At 35.8% G+C, this 18,358-nt stretch overlaps 1 protein-coding gene across 1 annotated transcript in view; it reads left to right on the top strand.

Annotated features, from left to right (window-relative positions):
- The window catches only part of LOC140172490 (complement C3-like), a 118,132-nt gene extending 107,349 nt beyond the window's left edge, over positions 1–10,783 (top strand). The window contains exons 36-39 of the mRNA XM_072195660.1: positions 2,539–2,622; positions 3,831–3,914; positions 4,165–4,306; positions 10,224–10,783. Of these exons, the coding sequence (XP_072051761.1) occupies positions 2,539–2,622; positions 3,831–3,914; positions 4,165–4,306; positions 10,224–10,422 (509 nt within the window). The 3' untranslated portion in view covers positions 10,423–10,783. The remainder of the gene's footprint in view (positions 1–2,538; positions 2,623–3,830; positions 3,915–4,164; positions 4,307–10,223) is intronic.
- Positions 10,784–18,358: the final 7,575 nt, after the last annotated feature.

Genomic DNA, 18,358 nt, shown 5'->3' on the forward strand with positions numbered 1-18,358 from the left:
TCTATTAGCCAGCTTATTTTGAGAATTTCAGGCGGTGAGTGACATGATAGAGCCGGCAACTTGTGAAACCGCCCGGCCGTATGGCATTTTCCATAAACTCGGTTAGTTTTGTGGGGTTCATTATTGAACCCCAACGGTGTTAGCTTGTATTTATATTATTTATTAACATAAGCCTATTTGTTTGTGATATTTCAAGCGTTTTAAAATTTCAAAATAATCCCATTCAATTACACGGTTGACGATGGAAATTTACTGAATTTAGAGAATGCGCATCATTCGACACCACCTGGAGAATTTGGTCTTAATAGAAACACACTTTATAAGTAGAGAATAGCCCGCAGAGAATCCAAGGAAAGCATGCAAGTTTTACTTCATGTATCAAGTTCCATGGCCTTGTCTTTTGAGAATTGCTGGTGTGCTATATCACATGTATACATATTGGACTATTCCAATTGAAATCCATACACCCCCTATGGAATACTTGACCTTAATCTTTGACACAGTGTGCATTTCAAATGGGGTCTGAATGGGTAACTCCATTTGAAATCTACACCCCAACACACATGTAAGCTTATGTTATCATCCAAATGGTTGCCTGTTTGTTTCTTTGTTTGGCTGTCTGGGTGGAAGCAAATTCATTAATCCACTGTACAGCTCCAATACAATAACCGATCATTTCATTATTATGTCTTCAGAATCTTGCATCCTATACTTTGTACATAATCTGGCTGTCCGATAAATTTGTGTATCGGTCTCCTGGAGCTACAGGGTTTTTTCATATCTGTAGCCTCTTCATAGAGTGCATAGTTCATATACTTTATGTGCAAAAGTCTCTTTTGGTGTGAGTTTTTTTTGTAAATGTGACATGCCATGACTAAAAATCACGTTTTTCACCAAAAAACACATTTTTGACCAAAAATCATAGTTTTAACCAAAAATCATATTTTGACCAAAAAACACATTTTTGACCAAAAATCATATTTTTGACCAAAAAACACATTTTTGACCAAAAATCAATTTTTGACCAAAAAACACATTTTTGACCAAAAATCATATTTTTGACCAAAAATCATATTTCTGACCAAAAATCGCATTTTGACCAAAAAACACGTTTTTTTACCAAAAATCATATTTTTGACCAAAAAACACATTTTTTATCAAAATCTACTAAAAACTGTTTTTTTACTAAAAATCATGTTTTTAACCAAAAAGATTCTGAAGACATAATACTGATAAAATTGGACGGATACTTTCGCATGATACCTAAATTTATCAATCTCGCTAGTTTTCAAATATCACGCTCAACTTCGTCTCGCATGATATTTGAAAACTCTAGCTCGACCGATAAATTCAGGTATCACGCTCAATCCGTCCAATTTTATATCAAACTTGGTATGAGGATTTGATATGGTGGCCTTATGTGCTGTATAGTTTTGTGTCATGTTATTTTTATATTCATGAATATTAATGAGCTTATTTGCATATTTTGCCTACATTTTCATTAATCCACTCTGCACCTTAAATGCAATAACCAATCAGGTGGTGTATGACATGCATTCTCTAAATTCAGTAAATTTTCATCGTCGACGTGTAATTGAATGGGATTATTTTGAAATTTTAAAACGCTTGAAATATCACAAACAAATAGGCCTATGTTGATAAATAATATAAATACAAGCTAAAACCGTTGGGGTTCGATAATGAACCCCACAAACCTAACCGAGTATATGGAAAATGCCATACGGCCGGGCGGTTTCAAGAGTTGCCGGCTCGATCGTGTCATCCGCCGCCTGTAACCAATCAACGTCTAACTTGGTATTGTGATAGCATATGGTGGCCTGATGTGCTGTACAGTATTTTTGTGTCTTGTTATTTTCATATTTATGAATATTAATGAGCTTATTTGCATATTGCATATTATTTGTATTTACACACCTTTGTGTGGGGCCACCTTAATTATGACCAGTGTAATTCTAATTTTCCTGTTGAGTTCCATTTTTTGTCGACCCTTTTTTTAACCATCATCATTTTGGTGCCGCCCTGTAGGCCACTTGTCCCCCCCCAGACCAAGAAGAATCAAGTAAACATTACAAAAATACCCTTGAAAAGTGATGCAAATCACTGTGCACATAAGCGGATAAACTAAACCAAACTGATTGGAAAAGTTTGGTATCAAGTGGTTGCATTAGTGTGCCTACTGTTAGACAGATCACTCATCTGTCTTATTTACTTCATCACATTATCGTACTTCAGATGCATGCCAGTTGGCAGTATTTGAACTCAAATCAGTGGCGTAGTGTCATGGGGGCACGTGCCCCCCCCCATTGATCTGAAATTTAAAAAATCCCATAGGAAAATTGCAGAAAACGGCTTGTGCCCGGTGCCCCCAATCATGGTCGGTGCCCCCCCCCATGTGATGACCCACGCTATGGCATGATTCAAATCATTCCATTGATCAATTAAGTAAATATCATTTCCCTATATAAAGTACTCTGTTTCCTCTTGTCTGACACACTGTATTTCTTTTTAATCTTACAGCTAGTTGTGGAAACATGGTTCCTGATTTAAGTATTACAGCTGTAGAGTTGAAGTTTTTGTCCTGTCAGTCACCTGAACATTTTGGTAGGTAAATGTTTTATATAGAATGAAGCCGTCATCGCTTCATTGTCTACCAACTAACAGCTGAAAAAAAATGTGAATTTCGTTTCAAGAAGACATAATTTTCTTAAATTATTTATTTGTATTTCTCTATTTTCAAACATTAAATTTCCCCCCAAAACAATCAAATTTCCTAGGAATTGGAGGTTTACAATGTATCAAATGCCCCAGTTTTCCCAGACCTTTAACTACTGTATAATCATGTTAATATAATGTGTTATGCTTTTAATGCCAATTGAAAAGCATAGCTTTACAAAAGTGCCAGACTAAAGAAAAAACACCTATGTGTTTTGCGTGCTGCGATGGCAGTATCACACACAGAATGTTCTAAACTGTGTAAAATAACAAACTCGGGTCAAAAGGTCAACTTGGACACAACCGGGCAGAATTGTTAATCCAGATTCTAGTGTTGAGTCTGACACAAAATTTACCTGAATGTTTCTCATGTCATATGGGTTGACAGCTGAGGGCATATGTCTAACCAAGATGTGCATATTTTTAATAGAATACCTTCAGCTTCACCCAGTATAAGTTCCGGTACCATACCTCCGCTTCACCTAATTAGACAATAATAAATGCGCACCTTCTATTTTGAGGTCATTGTGTGAACACTCCCTCGGAAAAATACAGAGGCCCAAAACAAAACCTGACAATTTCACACAATGAACTCAAAATAGATGGTGCAAAGTTAATATTGTCATTCATTACCATCGTATCTGATATTTTGAACAAATCAAAATGGCATTTTATGTCATAAAACGCTGTCAAATATAACCAGTTTTAATTATTGTTGTAACCTACCCTACAAAAAATCGACCAGGCGAATTTAACATTCGCACCGACAACAAGAGCTACCAATCACAGAAGCGCGACAGCATCGTGTAGGCATGTGCATTGCCATAACACTTAGCTTATACACACACGCGCGCGCAGAAGTCATTGTACCGCGTCACCGCCGTCAGGAGTCATTGCGAGTTATTAATGACCTCGCAATTAGTGCGCGGTCAGGCAATCATTTCTTATGATTGGATCACAGGCTTCGCGTATATTAATGAGGTTATGAATAACTATCATGCATTGCATGTGAATCAAAGTACTGATGTGCAACAGGTGTTTAATGAAAGCACTATAATATTAAATTTTCTGCATTGTATTGTTGCATGTATCCACAGCATACAAGACCTACTGTACCAGGAAAGGTGATTGGAAGACATTTGATATATTCACTATGAATGTGACAGACGCACTAAAGCCAGGTACGTGTAAATGGTATAATCATGGATTTCACTTTTGTTGTGTTCCAAAACATAAGAAATTCTTCCTATACTTGAATAATGAAGTTAATATGAAAAATGCACGAAAAAGAAAAAATGGTATGCTGAAAAAATCCATCTTGAAATGTGGGGGGGGGGGGACATTTGTCCTGAATTGTCAAAAAGTGGCTGAAAAGAACAAAAAGAAGAAACGTCCTTGACAAAGTATCCAATCTTACATTTCTCATTTTAGGAAAGGAGCAAGATGTTCAAACAGCTCAATTCTGGAAGAGTGTGAACTGTCCCCACCCAGAGATGGAAGAAGGCCAGGAGTACCTTATCGTAGGCAACGGTGGAATACCTGTCATAAATGAAATAAATGGCGACATAACAATGTACGTATAGATGATTTAATTAAAAAACAAGCAGTAGGACTTGAAATCAGAGAATTTAGGCATCGGAACTAACCACAAACTAAGAGTTGGAGAAACTCTTTTGGCCTGATGGTGTTCCTGTGGACAACCAAAATTGTAGGGAAAAAAACATTCAGGAAGCTTGCATAAAACAAACATTCATGATTATTGACACAGTCAAAAATAGCCAACCAAGTGATGGCTACAAGACCTACTGGTTGCTCTCAGGTAGTGTCATGCCATTTATATAAATAGAAAATAATTCCCATTACAAAATGGGATGCGAACAGTGGACCTAATTTCAATGAAAACAATCAAACATCATCTTGCAGGAACCAAACTTGCATGGCTGAAGTAAACACATCAACAAAAATAAGTCCCCCTCCCAATATTTCGTCATAGCATTGTAAGGTTTCGTTTTTGTACCAATAAAACTAACTTTGAAATAATTATATGACTGTTGACTAAATATTGTGTGAAAATGAAAGATGTCCATGACTTCAGGGCTGAATGAGCTCATATTGAAGACAAAAACTGCCCTTTTAAAAAGTCACAAAGTAGACCTATATGCTTGTCACAAAAGTTGATTCATGGCTTGTCACTAATGCAAAACCCATGTGGACTGTGGTTGAGTGCAGTTTAAAATCCTCACCAAGTGAACATTCTTGATCATTCAGCCCTGCAAATCCCCATCTTGATGCAGAGCTTAGCACAGTGAGTGGTAAGATGGTCAGTCTCATTCCTTGTCCCAATACACCTTGCAGTTAACAAGCATAGGCCTACTTTGTGAGTTTTGGAACGGGCAGTTTTTGTCTTTAATTTGGGTTCATTCAGCCATGAAGTCATTGACATCTTTCATTTTCATACAACACTTTGCAAACAGTCATATACTTATTTCTCATTTAGTTTTATTGGTACAAAGTTTTATTCTACGATGTTATGACGTAATTTTGAGAGGGGGACTTATTTCTTTTGATATGCTTACATGTGGAAATTCTTGTCATCTTTTAAATAATTGAATCACTTGCCTACTATATCTTAGAATTCATACCGAAAAAGGCCACTAAATTACAGATAAGGTACACTTACTGGATAGATTACAACTTGAAATTCCTCCTGGAGCTGCCCAAATTTGTTTAGATTTGAACACTTGCAAGTTTACAGTAAAATCTTCTTTTGCAAACAGTAATAATACAAATTTGAAGCCCTTTCCATCCCCATGGGCTATGCTCTCACAAGAAACTCCATGCAAATCATCTCCTCTCTTTTGACCTTCATTAATTCTGTTAATTCTGCTAAACCTAATAGTGCTCAGAGGCTACTAAATTCAAGGGATGCCATCCGGATATGACGGGACAGGGATATGGGAAGAGCTTATTCCCAAAATTTCAGTTGATTCTGATTTTGCATAAATTTGCGAGTTATGCATGATTATGTGTATTTCACTGCTCCATAAACCACTGCGTTGAATTAAGTTCTGGTATATACCAGAACATAATTCAAATTTGATGATATCTTTGGTAAACAAATTAATCTGCAAGACCTTTTTGTATAAACATTATCGCAGCTAGAGGTTTCCAGTGGTATAAAAATCTCAATATTTTTTTTGAGAAAAGTGTGGGATGAGGCTGTGGATTACAAAATGTCCCTTTTGGTTAAATTTTAATTTTGGTATTCTTTGCCTAATATTATAAAATAGTAGTAGTACGTAAAACTGTCTGGATAAAGATTTTTTTGTTGTCATTTTAAGCCAAACTAATGAGGTCAATTCTCGCGATTCCAAATACAGCGCGCCACCTACGATCACGCCTGGCTGATCTACTTCGCGCAGAGCATCATGGGTAAAAGTCGACATCCATGACGCGTCGACGATGAACCATCGACCAAGGAAACGGAAACGAATGTTGCTATCGATATCGATTACTCAACCACTTTTGTTTATTTACGTTGAACCACTTTTGTTTATTTACGTTGATGATGATCAGCTGTTGATTCAACCCTCCGACGATTTTTTTTCTTCCATTTCTGCCTCCTTTTTAAAGTTAATTTCGACAGTCATGGTTTAGGCTGGTTTACATGAATTTTTAAAGTTAATTTCGACAGTCATGGTTTAGGCCTACCTCTGTGAATGTTCAGAGTGTTAGGCCTATATTCCCACATAAAATAATGGGCATCAATTAAACCCTCCGAACTTTCCGAGGCGCTTGAGAAAATACTTTAGGCTCTCGTTTACAAGAAAAGAATACACTTTCAGGTCTTTAAAAAAATATGATTGGGGATAGGCCTACTTAGACCCTCATGCATATATCCTTTAAAAAAAAACCCAATTTTTTAATCTTGTTTGTTTTAAGTAACGTAGGCCTAATTCTCAATATTTAGAATAGCGAAATATTCAATACATATTTTAACAGCATGGACAGCGTAAAGCATTTATTTTTTTTTTTATAATACGATTAAAACGTTTTCAATTTCAAATGTAGGCCTCCTATTCAACCATCTACGGTATTAACTCGATGTCAAAAATGTTGATGTCTCTGATCGACCATCTAGGCCTATAAACCCGATGTCAAATTCTCAATTTTCGAGCCTGAGTTTGGGTAGGCCTATAATAGCAAATGCCTTTGAGGCAAGACAATTTCAAACAGGTAATTTAATCTAAAACGCAAATTCGTGCCTTTTTTATTTCTTGTTTGGATAACTTTTCCCATAATTATTACCATGCGTGATACATGATTAAGATAAAAGCTTTTGGTTTTCATAAATGTTTTGAACGCTTGTCTTATTTTTTTTATTTTTATTATTTTTTTCCTAACCTAGGCCTATAGATGTTTTACATTTATAACCTTTTTACAAACTTGAATAGATATGAATTAATGGTTTTAAAGCATTTTCGTTTGACGTTTTGAAACGCTCTTTGTAGCATGTTGTAGGCCTACTGCATGATCACGAAAGGTCTTAAATTTAGAAGCCATTTCCTTCTATAGCCCTATAAACAAAACACTTTAGCCCCAATGTATAATGTCGGGAGAAAATATATACTTGCACTAAACAAATAAACCTGTTAATTTTTAAAATAAACTCTCGTGGTGCAATTCTGTCAACAAAATTACATAGGCTTATGAACCGGGGCTGGGGGCTCATGCAGCCCCCTCAATAAATTTGGTGCGGGGCCCCGAATAGGCCTACCCTTCTGTATGAATAGGCACGTTTTCATTTTCATTTAGGCCTATAATGGCCTCCAAACTACATTGTTAAACATGTTAAGTTATCTTGTTTTTGTCAAAAACACCAACTGCAAATTGTTCCTAGGCCTTATTGTACAGTATATCCTTCACCGTAAATCGGTGTGTGTGTGTGGGGGGGGGGGGGTCCCGGTTCGCCCCTTCAGTCTCAAATGAAGCAGGCCTAAACAATGCGTTCACCCCTCCAATAAAGTCCATCCCCAGATTTGACCTCTTTACTTTGTAGGTTGAGTCCTTGATCCATGGGCCTGATCCATTATTTAATATGCAAGAAATGTTGACCCTCCGAATTTTTAAATTCCAATTTGGCCAAAGTCCACAATGCCGTAAAGGTTGGGCTACACTACAGTTCAGTTCTTTTCACAGTGTTGACTTATAATTTCATGAGAAAGAAAAAGAAAATTTTCTTTTTCTTTAAAAAAAAACATGTATAGGCCTAGGCCTAGGTGTTTAAAATTGTGCAATTGAATATTAAGTCGAAAAAGTTTTTGATTATATAATATCTCAAATTGAAATATTAACAAAAAATAAATGTTATTTTTATGCAGTAGCCTATGCCTATAAAGTGTTTTTATTATGATCGTATTTTTTTTTTTAATGTTTGATAGTAGGCCTAATATAATTAAACATACAAATTTAGGCTAAAAAATAAAATAAGGAAAAATCAAACAATAATTACAATAATAACAAAAACGGCAAACCAATGTGATGCATGTTTATAAGTAATGAGACATTAAGAATAGTTTTAAAATTTACTTGAATTTCTTTGCTGTAGGCCTATCCACATGGCGGGCAGCTATAAGGGCCTTCGTGCAAAAAAAAACACCCCATTTTTAGAAAAATGTAGGCCGATTACAAAAACGCAACACCTATCATGCTATAGTATGGATGTTCTTAAGTATGCTGGTGTTATATTATTATCATATTGAACAAACAATAAATTCAGAAAGAATTAAAACAATTTATTCTAATAACCAAAATAAAACTTTTTCCGCGTTTTCCATTTAAAAAAAGACAGGCCTAGGCCTACTTAGCATTGACTAGGCTCATGGCGTGTCGGGCTGAAAAGCATCGTAAAGTTTAAAAACAAAAAAGGTTTTAGAAAATGTATAACAAAAAGGAAACACCTAGTATCAACATCAAGTTTGCGGGTTTTAGAAAAGGACATCTGTGAATATCAAACTGCAATCACTTCAACACAGAAAATCTCAAAAATTTCAAAAGTACTATAAAACATTGTGTTTTTAGAGTAATAATCACAAACATGGTCAGCTATTGATGAAAAAGGATGTCGACCCCAGACACGGGAAATGCCAATTTTCACTGCCGTCGTTGGTGGCGCGCTGTATTTGGAATCGCGACAATTGAAAGAATACCCATTTCCTTACTATCTTGACCACTGTGTTCAATGGGGATTTAATGTCCAAATTCAAACATTAATTTAAAATTGCCCCGTTTTACTAACATCCCAACAAATTTGGATGATCTTTTCCTTTAGACCATCCTCGCTATATATGGACTAAAATATTACTTTTGCATCAAGGTTTACTTTTGCATCAAGGTTTAACAGTTGCCAAACACTTTGAAATCAAGGTTTAATGTATTGGAAGGGAGGCAGGGCTTGGATAAATGAGGGAAATTATGGGGGAAAAAACAAGGTCCAAAAAACTTTTTGAAAACAAGTGAAAACGGCTATTTTGCTAGGAAGTTTTTGTCTCAAAAAACAATTTAAAAATGATAGAAGAAGCAAGAAACATACCTTCGTAAAAGCAGCATCACTTCCGTCACATTAACAGATGATTAGATGAGTGGAAAGTGGCAAAGAATTTGTGAAATGAGGGAATATTTTAAAGAAAAATACATCATGTTTTTTGTGAAATTCGCCATCTTGAATAGTGCAGAATTGTGTCAAGCAGTAAAAAACTGTCAAACGCGCTTGAAACGCGAGCGTAAATTACCGTCAAAACGAGTGTACATCAAGCGCTCGTGCTACGCGAAAGTTTTGGAGTTTGCATCACCGGTTTTGCATTGTCATTACGTCAAAAATCTCGATAAAAACATGGATTTTGGAACAAAATAAAGCTTGTTCGACGAAATAAAAGGTATGTTTGTATAGTTTAAAACATGTTTAACCTTGACGCGAAAGTTTAATTTGATAAATTCGTAATTTTAACCTTATATAGCTCGGGTGGGCTAAAAGAAAAGCAAATTTGGATGAATCCATTTACGTGCAAGTTGGGACATGTGTAAATATTACAAATATGCCAGGAATCAGGTTTGATAAAAATTAACCAAAATCATTTTAACAAATTGTACATTATGGCTTTGAATATGACTGAAGAGCTGACCTTTCACAAGTTTCACAGCCCACGCATGTAGACTCCTTGATCATGTGTGTGATATAAAATTGGATTGATTGAGCCCATATTGGTCGAGCTATGAGTTTTAAAATATTGGATAAGACGGAGTCGAGTCCAATATTTTTAAATTTATAGCGAGACCAATAAATATTGGGCGTAAAGCATCCAATTTTATCATTATTATGTTTTGGATCGAATATTTTCATGCACTTGGATTCATAAAATACATAATAATGTAGCATACTGGTTTTGTGTGCTTGCAATAAACCTGTGACTTTCCTTTGTTGTTTTCTGTAGGTACAAACACTTTGTGGACAGTGGTTTCACAATCATTCATTGGCCTAGTGATACCCAGCTACGACAGGCAGTGAATGCATGTTTTAAGAAATGCAGTAACAAGCCATGCAAGAAGCAGTGTTTTCAAACACATCGCAAACCTTGGAGAGATTATTTCACTACAGTGGAAGAGGAATTCCAAACAGGATGCCCATCGTAAAAATACATGATGAATGCCTCAAAAAGCCTTGTAAAGGAAAGTTTCTCTTTACAATTGAATACCTGAGTGGAAGAAGGGCCCAACTCCATCAAAACTGTTTTTGAGATATTAAGAAAAAACTTAATATTTTGAAAAGTTTTATAGACAGAATGTTTTCATCTTCAGGGGACCTTCAATACGTAAACATACAATATTACATACATTCGAAATTATATATGATGATTCCATGCCAACGGTACGGGTCTTAATACGAGCTGGAGTTGGGCCCTTCTTCCACTAATATACTGCAAGTACCAGTTCCGTAAGCAGATGTGTTATAAATAGCTACAGAAATCCATTAATTGCACAAGTAGACGCATGTAATATAGCAAGAAAGTTTATTGTAGTGAAAAGCAGATTTCATGGATGAACAAAATTCCTCTTTAACCCAATATTTGTGGAAGAAGGGCCCAACTCCGTGGAGTTTGGCCTTTCTTCCATGAAAACCATGATTAAGTGTACATGGAAGACTATCTAGAGCGTGAATTTTTGCTCATCTTTCACACACATGGCAATAAAATGATGGGTCTAACTCATTTTTGTAAAAAATTGGAGTTGGGCCCTTCTTCCACTCAGGTATTCAATTAAATAATGTGCATGACATATATATGGTCACAAATTTTTCAATCCAATTTACATAAAATTGCTTCTTACAGAAGTAAGAAGTAGCTCTTTTAAGATGAAATCTTTTATCGATATATTGATAAAAAGGTGAGCCTTACAATAAATTTTTTGTCTATACTAAAAGCTAATACTTAATTATCATTTTTAGAAAATAATGTCCCATAAGATGGCTGAAATTGATATTGAGTGCTGTATAGCAGAATATTTTAGCAGCATTATTTTTTTGTGATTTTTTTTGCTGAACAATTTTGCCATTTGTATTATATGCAGATTCAAAGAGCTGTACATTGAAGCTTCTCTCTGTGTGTCAAAGGCCAAAAAAATAGTATGTCATACTGCTGTCGAACACATTTGTTTTGTGATGTGCATTTGTCTCTGAGAAATAAGCCAATTACAAATTTTACAAAAATACCCCCAAATTATTGGTAAAAATGTGTTTTAAACCTTTTTGTTTGATTAACACTTTAAATTGGTGAAAATGTTTCATTATGTGTATAAGAACTAAGTTTTGAAAGTTCCAAAAAGTATCTCAAGCTTATTTTCAGGAGTAAGGGTAGGGGAGAAGAGGAGGGGAATGCATTCTGCATTGGATTTCAAAATCTTTACAAGCTATGAGACATACTATTTTTTCCCTAATTGAAATATAAACTGAGCTCAAAAAGAAACTTGTAATTTTTTACAACTTGTGAATCACAAGGTCATATCTTAAAATACTGTCAATCAAAATGAATCAAAATTACACACAGGATTACCTTAATACTCTACTCAAAACACATGTCAGTAACCAAGCAGTTATCCAACTGACACAACAGCAAAATGCACTGTCATGGGACAGCTTCCTGGACTTCCTTCACTTTCACAGCCCAACATTTTGCACCAAGGACAAAAAAAATCTGTGAGAATGCACACAAGATCCTTGCACAGATGATAAAACGGTGCTGACCCATTCCATGTCAACTCCAGGGATGTGCACCGCAGCACCTCTTCAATTTTTTCTTTTTCTGTGTGGTGGTAGATATTGATGAGAAAGTAAAATCCTGAAAATTTGAGCTTCATACTCCATTTTGTTCTCCCGTGGCATCAATTCGAAATTTAGGGGGGTTAGCGTAAAAAATGTGTCGCAACGCGAAAGACGACGTTTGGAGGTCCATAATTGTATAAAGGGAACCCTTTACAACTTTGAAAAGTGTGTATCCTGGGGTACTTTTTGGTGTAGAATTCAAATCTGGTATCAGAAAACTTGTAACTCCTTTACTTTAAAAGATATAGGGCCCTCAAAATGAGGTGCACATCCCTGGAGTTGACATGGAATGGGTCTGCTGCTTTCTGCTTTTCATACACTTTTTTCATGAAACAGGGCTGGGCTGTGAATGTGGTCCAGGAAGCTGTCCCATGTCAGTGCATTTTGCTGTTGTGTCAGTTGGATAACTGCTTGGTTACTGACATGTGTTAAGAGTAGAGTATTGAAGTAAATCTGTGTGTAATTTTGGTTCAATTTGATGGACAGGATTTCAAGATATGACCTTGTGAAAAATTATAAGTTTCTTTTTGAGCTCAGTTTATTTACGGTAACTCTGTCACTTGTAAACTGTAATTAAGCTATTTTTTCCCTATGTGTTTAAAACTGTTTTTGCAGGTTTTAAAATTTGAGGTTCTGAATTAAGCGCGAAAATACTAATACTTTGTACAGGGTGACCCAAAAACTACCCACTTTTAGTTTGGTATAATCTTATTTGTAGATGGGATTCATACAAACTTTATTTAGTGTCAAATGAACGTTTTTTCCATTTGTTGTATGTCAACTCTTGATGAGACAAAGTATAGATTTTGATACATTATGATTATATCAAAATGAAAAATATTATCATATATATACACAGATGTTTTCTGTTACTACATGTAATTCATATATTTTTGAATGCATAAACAACTTTGGATAATTAAGAAATAAATCGCAGAAAATGTATGTTATATAACAATTGTTACTAATTAATGATTACATAAATTAATTGGTGCCATATGCATGGATATTAACTTCTAATAAGCCAAACATTTGGTATTATTACTGTGTACATCCGATAAAGTTTTGACTTGAGCATGAATTTATTTCTAATAAGCCAAACATTTGGTGTTATTACTGTGTACATCCGATAAAGTTTTGACTTGAGCATGAATTTATTTCTAATAAGCCAAACATTTGGTGTTATTATTGTGTACATCCGATAAAGTTTTGACTTAACCATAAATTTATTTTCAACAAACGAGGGCCAGTCATGTGTATTAAGCAAATCAAATACAATGGGTGCTGCTCCCAAATGTGTGTGCCATTTTTTTATCAATCATGGATCTTGCCTAGAAGTTGAATCAAGCTATTCCATATAAAATCCACACTACCCCTGTGAACGATTCGGTTAATGTCTTCCACAGAGGGAATATGAGTTTAGAATAGAATAGACAATTGGGTAACTTCCATTTGAAATACTCACTCCAGCTGTGAAAGATATAGGTAAAGTCAAAATACAGAGGGAGTATGGGTTTCAAAATGATTAACCCTGACCAATATACCCCCCCCCCCCCTGTGGAAGATGTTTCCCAAACCTTCACAGGGGTAGTGTAGATTCAACTGAAATAGCCCAATGTGTCAAACTACAAATGAAGTAATTTAAAACCTTTAGAGAGCATACAAATGAATGATACTAGTTAGTAGTTAGGTTTAAGTTTAAAATTAAAAAAACAAAACAATATGAAATGCATATGTATTGAAGATGAAGTTTAAATAAAAGAAGTAACAGAAACACAGAACTGATGGATTTTGGCCTGAATCATTATTGTGTGTAATTTCTTTTGCTGATACTACACTATTTGCTTATATTTTGATGTATCAATCGCAAAATTCTTTTGGGCCATATGGAAGAACAGGGGAATACTGAAATTTTCCCCTGAATATGGACCCAGTATAAAGAAGAAATAAACAAACAAACAAAATATATGTGTCAGCCGAACAATTTAACTACCAGTATGGGTGTTTTTTTTCATTGCCATGTGACAGAATACTTGCCATTACACATTTTTGTTTACCCCTGAAGCCATGCTTGTGTACCTAATTGTTTAGGGTCCAGGTGCTTGATTTCCCCAAATTCCGTTGGGAACTTCAAAATTCCGGGATTGAAAAGAAAAATGTAATTTTCCATGTTTTCCCGCACTGCAAATGCACGATTCCACTGTAATATTTAAACCCATTACGGTACATGATGGTACATGTAAACTGAGCTCAAAAAGAAACTTGTAATTTTTCACAAGGTCATATCTTGAAATCCTGTCCATCAAATTGAACCAAAATTACACACAGATTTACTTCAATACTCTACTCTTAACACATGTCAGTAACCAAGCAGTTATCCAACTGACACAACAGCAAAATGCACTGACATGGGACAGCTTCCTGGACCACATTCACAGCACAGCCCTGTTTCATGACAAAAGTGTATGAAAAGCAGAAAGCAGCACCGTTTTATCATCTGTACAAGGATGTTGTGTGCATTCTCACAGATTTTTTGTCCTGGGTGCCAAATGTTGGGCTGTGAAAGTGAAGGAAGTCCAGAAAGCTGTCCCACGACAGTGCATTTTGCTGTTGTGTCAGTTGGACAACTGCTTGGTTACTGACATGTGTTTTGAGTAGAATATTAAGGTAATCCTGTCTGTAATTTTGGTTCATTTTGATTGACAGTATTTTAAGATATGACCTTGTGATTCACAAGTTGTAAAAAATTATAAGTTTCTTTTTGAGCTCAGTTTATGTCATTTTGTAAATGGGTAAATAGATAACAATCAGATGGTCTGGGAGATGATGGGTTTTTAATCCCCTTTTTCATCTCTGTGAACTTCATTGATGAATATCATGCTACTTGTCATATGACAAGTCAAATGTTGATCTACTTGAATTTCTTCAAATTCCACGCAATTTAATCACGGTAATTCTGTGTGAAAAGCCATATTCTGCAAATAATGTGTCATTTTCCGCAATCACATATTCTCCGGCTGATACTAGTCGCAGTTCTGAGGGCCCTATAGTCTGTCTCCTCTCAAGTTGAGAGTAACGCCATGTTGGATTTTATAATGGCGAAATCAGTAAGTCCATGCAGTTGCGTCACGACCGTCGCCAGTGTATGGACAAATCGCCCCCTGGCCCTGTCGAATCAGTCTCAAATATGGTATATACATAATTTCAATATGTACATCATGATGATTATCATTAATAAAAACACTCGACTACCAAAATATAATATGTCCGTAATTCCAAAAGGAATTAGTCACATTTACAAGGATTTACATGTTCTTTTTGCATGAATGTTTAAAAGGGACGACATTTTATGTTATAGGTAAGTTTTAAAGAATTCGATTTTCCAAATATGTCAGGTCACCTTCCTTTAATTTGGTTTGTTTTGTGAAAACACCCAACGACATTAAAGCCTACATGCCTTGCTTGCTGCGTTATAATATTGATTAACTTGGTGTTGTTTTGTGAGGATACCCAGAGACAGGAAAGTCTACATTGGTGCCTTGCTTGCTGTGTTATTAATTAACTTGATTTGTTTTGTCAGGACACCCAGAGACAGGAAAGTCTACATTGGTGCCTTGCTTGCTGTGTTATTGATTAACTTGGGTTGTTTTGTCAGGACAACCAGACACAGGAAAGTCTACATTGGTGCCTTGCTTGCTGTGTTATTGATTAACTTTGTGTTGTTTTGTCAGGACACCCTGATACAGGAAAGTCTACATTGGTGCCTTGCTTGCTGTGTTATTGATTAACTTGGGTTGTTTTGTCAGGACACCCAGAGACAGGAAAGTCTACATTGGTGCCTTGCTTGCTGTGTTATTGATTAACTTGGGTTGTTTTGTCAGGACACCCAGAGACAGGAAAGTCTACATTGGTGCCTTGCTTGCTGTGTTATTGATTAACTTGGGTTGTTTTGTCAGGACACCCAGAGACAGGAAAGTCTACATTGGTGCCTTGCTTGCTGTGTTATTGATTAACTTGGGTTGTTTTGTCAGGACACCCAGATACAGGAAAGTCTACATTGGTGCCTTGCTTGCTGTGTTATTGATTAACTTGGGTTGTTTTGTCAGGACACCCAGATACAGGAAAGTCTACATTGGTGCCCTGCTTGCTGTGTTATTGATTAACTTGGGTTGTTTTGTCAGGACACCCAGAGACAGGAAGGTCTACATTGGTGCCCTGCTTGCTGTGTTATTGATTAACTTTGTGTTGTTTTGTCAGGACACCCAGATACAGGAAAGTCTACATTGGTGCCTTGCTTGCTGTGTAATTGATTAACCCAACATGCCCAAGAAAAGAAAGCCTACATATTGATGCCTTGCTTGCTGTGTTATTGATGAACTTTTTTGGGTGGTTTTTAAAAAAACAAGTATTCCTGAAAAAAATTGGTGTCAGTTCCCATTTAAAATGTAACTATTATTTTAATGTAATGTTAAAGAGAAGTTTTGCACTGCAGTACTGACAAGAACATTTAGTGGTAGTTCATTTTATCATTAAATAGGCCTAATTATACACTTACATAGGCCTGCGTGTTTTGGCGCAACGTCAGCCTTCTATTCTTCAAATTTTTTCACAGGAGGAAGATGGCGAATTTCATCATTCGATATCAGCAAAGTATCAGGCCCTTGCAACTCCTATACCAGCGCAATACAAAAACATGCTGGATGTTTTTATAAAAATATTGTATGTGATGAAGAAGGGGGCTGGTGGTTTATTTGTGTAAAGGTCAAAATAGGATTCGGATAGGGTCAGGACTCTGTTTTGTCATCTTCCTTCTGTGGGTCTTTGAACCTGCTCATTGTCTGGTGTTTTTTGTTTGGTTTTTTTTTTTTTTTTTTTTTTGTAATTTTGATTTTGAAATGGAGCCTTCATCTTTGGTTCGAGTTGTATTTTTTCCTGAATGTATTTTAATGCTTTCTCTCCCCCACCAGCTCCAAGTACTGATAAAATACAAAAAACTGAAAAAGAAAGAAAGAAAAAAAGATGTGGAGTGTGGACACCGTCAGTTCCCCCCGTGTATTATCCGCCGGCACGTGACTGTAGAAAAATGCTGCTGCCACCAGATATAGGCTAAGTAAAACAGCGTATTACTATCAAGACTTATGTTTGAAAGCTGTCCTCTGACGTCATCTGATGATGACTTGCAAAACTCAGCGGTAAACCGGGCCATGATTTTAAGCTTATTGTTAATTTTGCACCTTCAAACATACAAACCATCTCAAAAGTTAGGTCTTTATAGTAGGAAACCTTTTTGGGCGAAGGCACCATGTCAACAATGCCTAGAAAAGTTGCTTTTTGCCTTGTAAAAGTACGTAATTTTTCGGCACTTCCTGGTATCAGGTCGATTCGGCCAAATCAATTCGTCCACAGTTGACTTGGCCATATGCCAATTCATGCATTTGGCCCCAAGCTAAGTCAGCCACAAACCAATTCGATATTGACCAAAAGGGATAAACAATTTAATATGTTAATGAATATATGTGACCGTCCATCTCGAAACAGCTATAAAGTCGGCTCGCGGTCAATTTTGTTTTATTTCGTGTTTAGAAAATATATCATAAGCTTTAAAATGAAAAATCATTTGACTCCAAACGATATCCAGAAGTAAAAAAAAAGAGGGTTAAGTGCACAACGTACAAAAAAGTGACTATATCTCATTAACTGATGATCCTACAGATATGCGACCACTGACTTTTTTTCCCCTTATTGACCAGAGGAAAAATTCGACATATGGCACGACTCGAGGATATTTGGTTAAAAAGATAGAGGGTTAAATGCACAAATTTTTTAAAAAAAGGTGACTATATCTCATTAACCAATGATCCTACAGATATGCGACCACTGACTTTTCTGTTCCTATGACCAGAGGAAAAAATTGACATATGGCACGACTCTCTAGGATATTTGGTTAAAAATAAAAAAAAAGTGAGTATATCTTATTAACCAATAATCCTACAGATATGCGACCACTGACTTTTTTTGTTCCTTATGACCAAGGGAAAAGTTTGACATATCTCACGACTCTGTAGGAAATGATGTACATCATCATCATCATCATACATCATCATTTTATTTTCATTCAAATCAACATATAAAAGACACAACATTTGAATGAGGAGATGCTCAAAAGGCCTGAAGCGAGCACCCCTTACACTGCCTTAAGTTACAACATACAATTACACAAAGTTAACAAATAAAAGAAAAAAAGAAAGAGGA

The sequence above is a fragment of the Amphiura filiformis genome, chromosome 1, assembly GCF_039555335.1.
Source record: "Amphiura filiformis chromosome 1, Afil_fr2py, whole genome shotgun sequence".
Classification (NCBI taxonomy): domain Eukaryota; kingdom Metazoa; phylum Echinodermata; class Ophiuroidea; order Amphilepidida; family Amphiuridae; genus Amphiura; species Amphiura filiformis.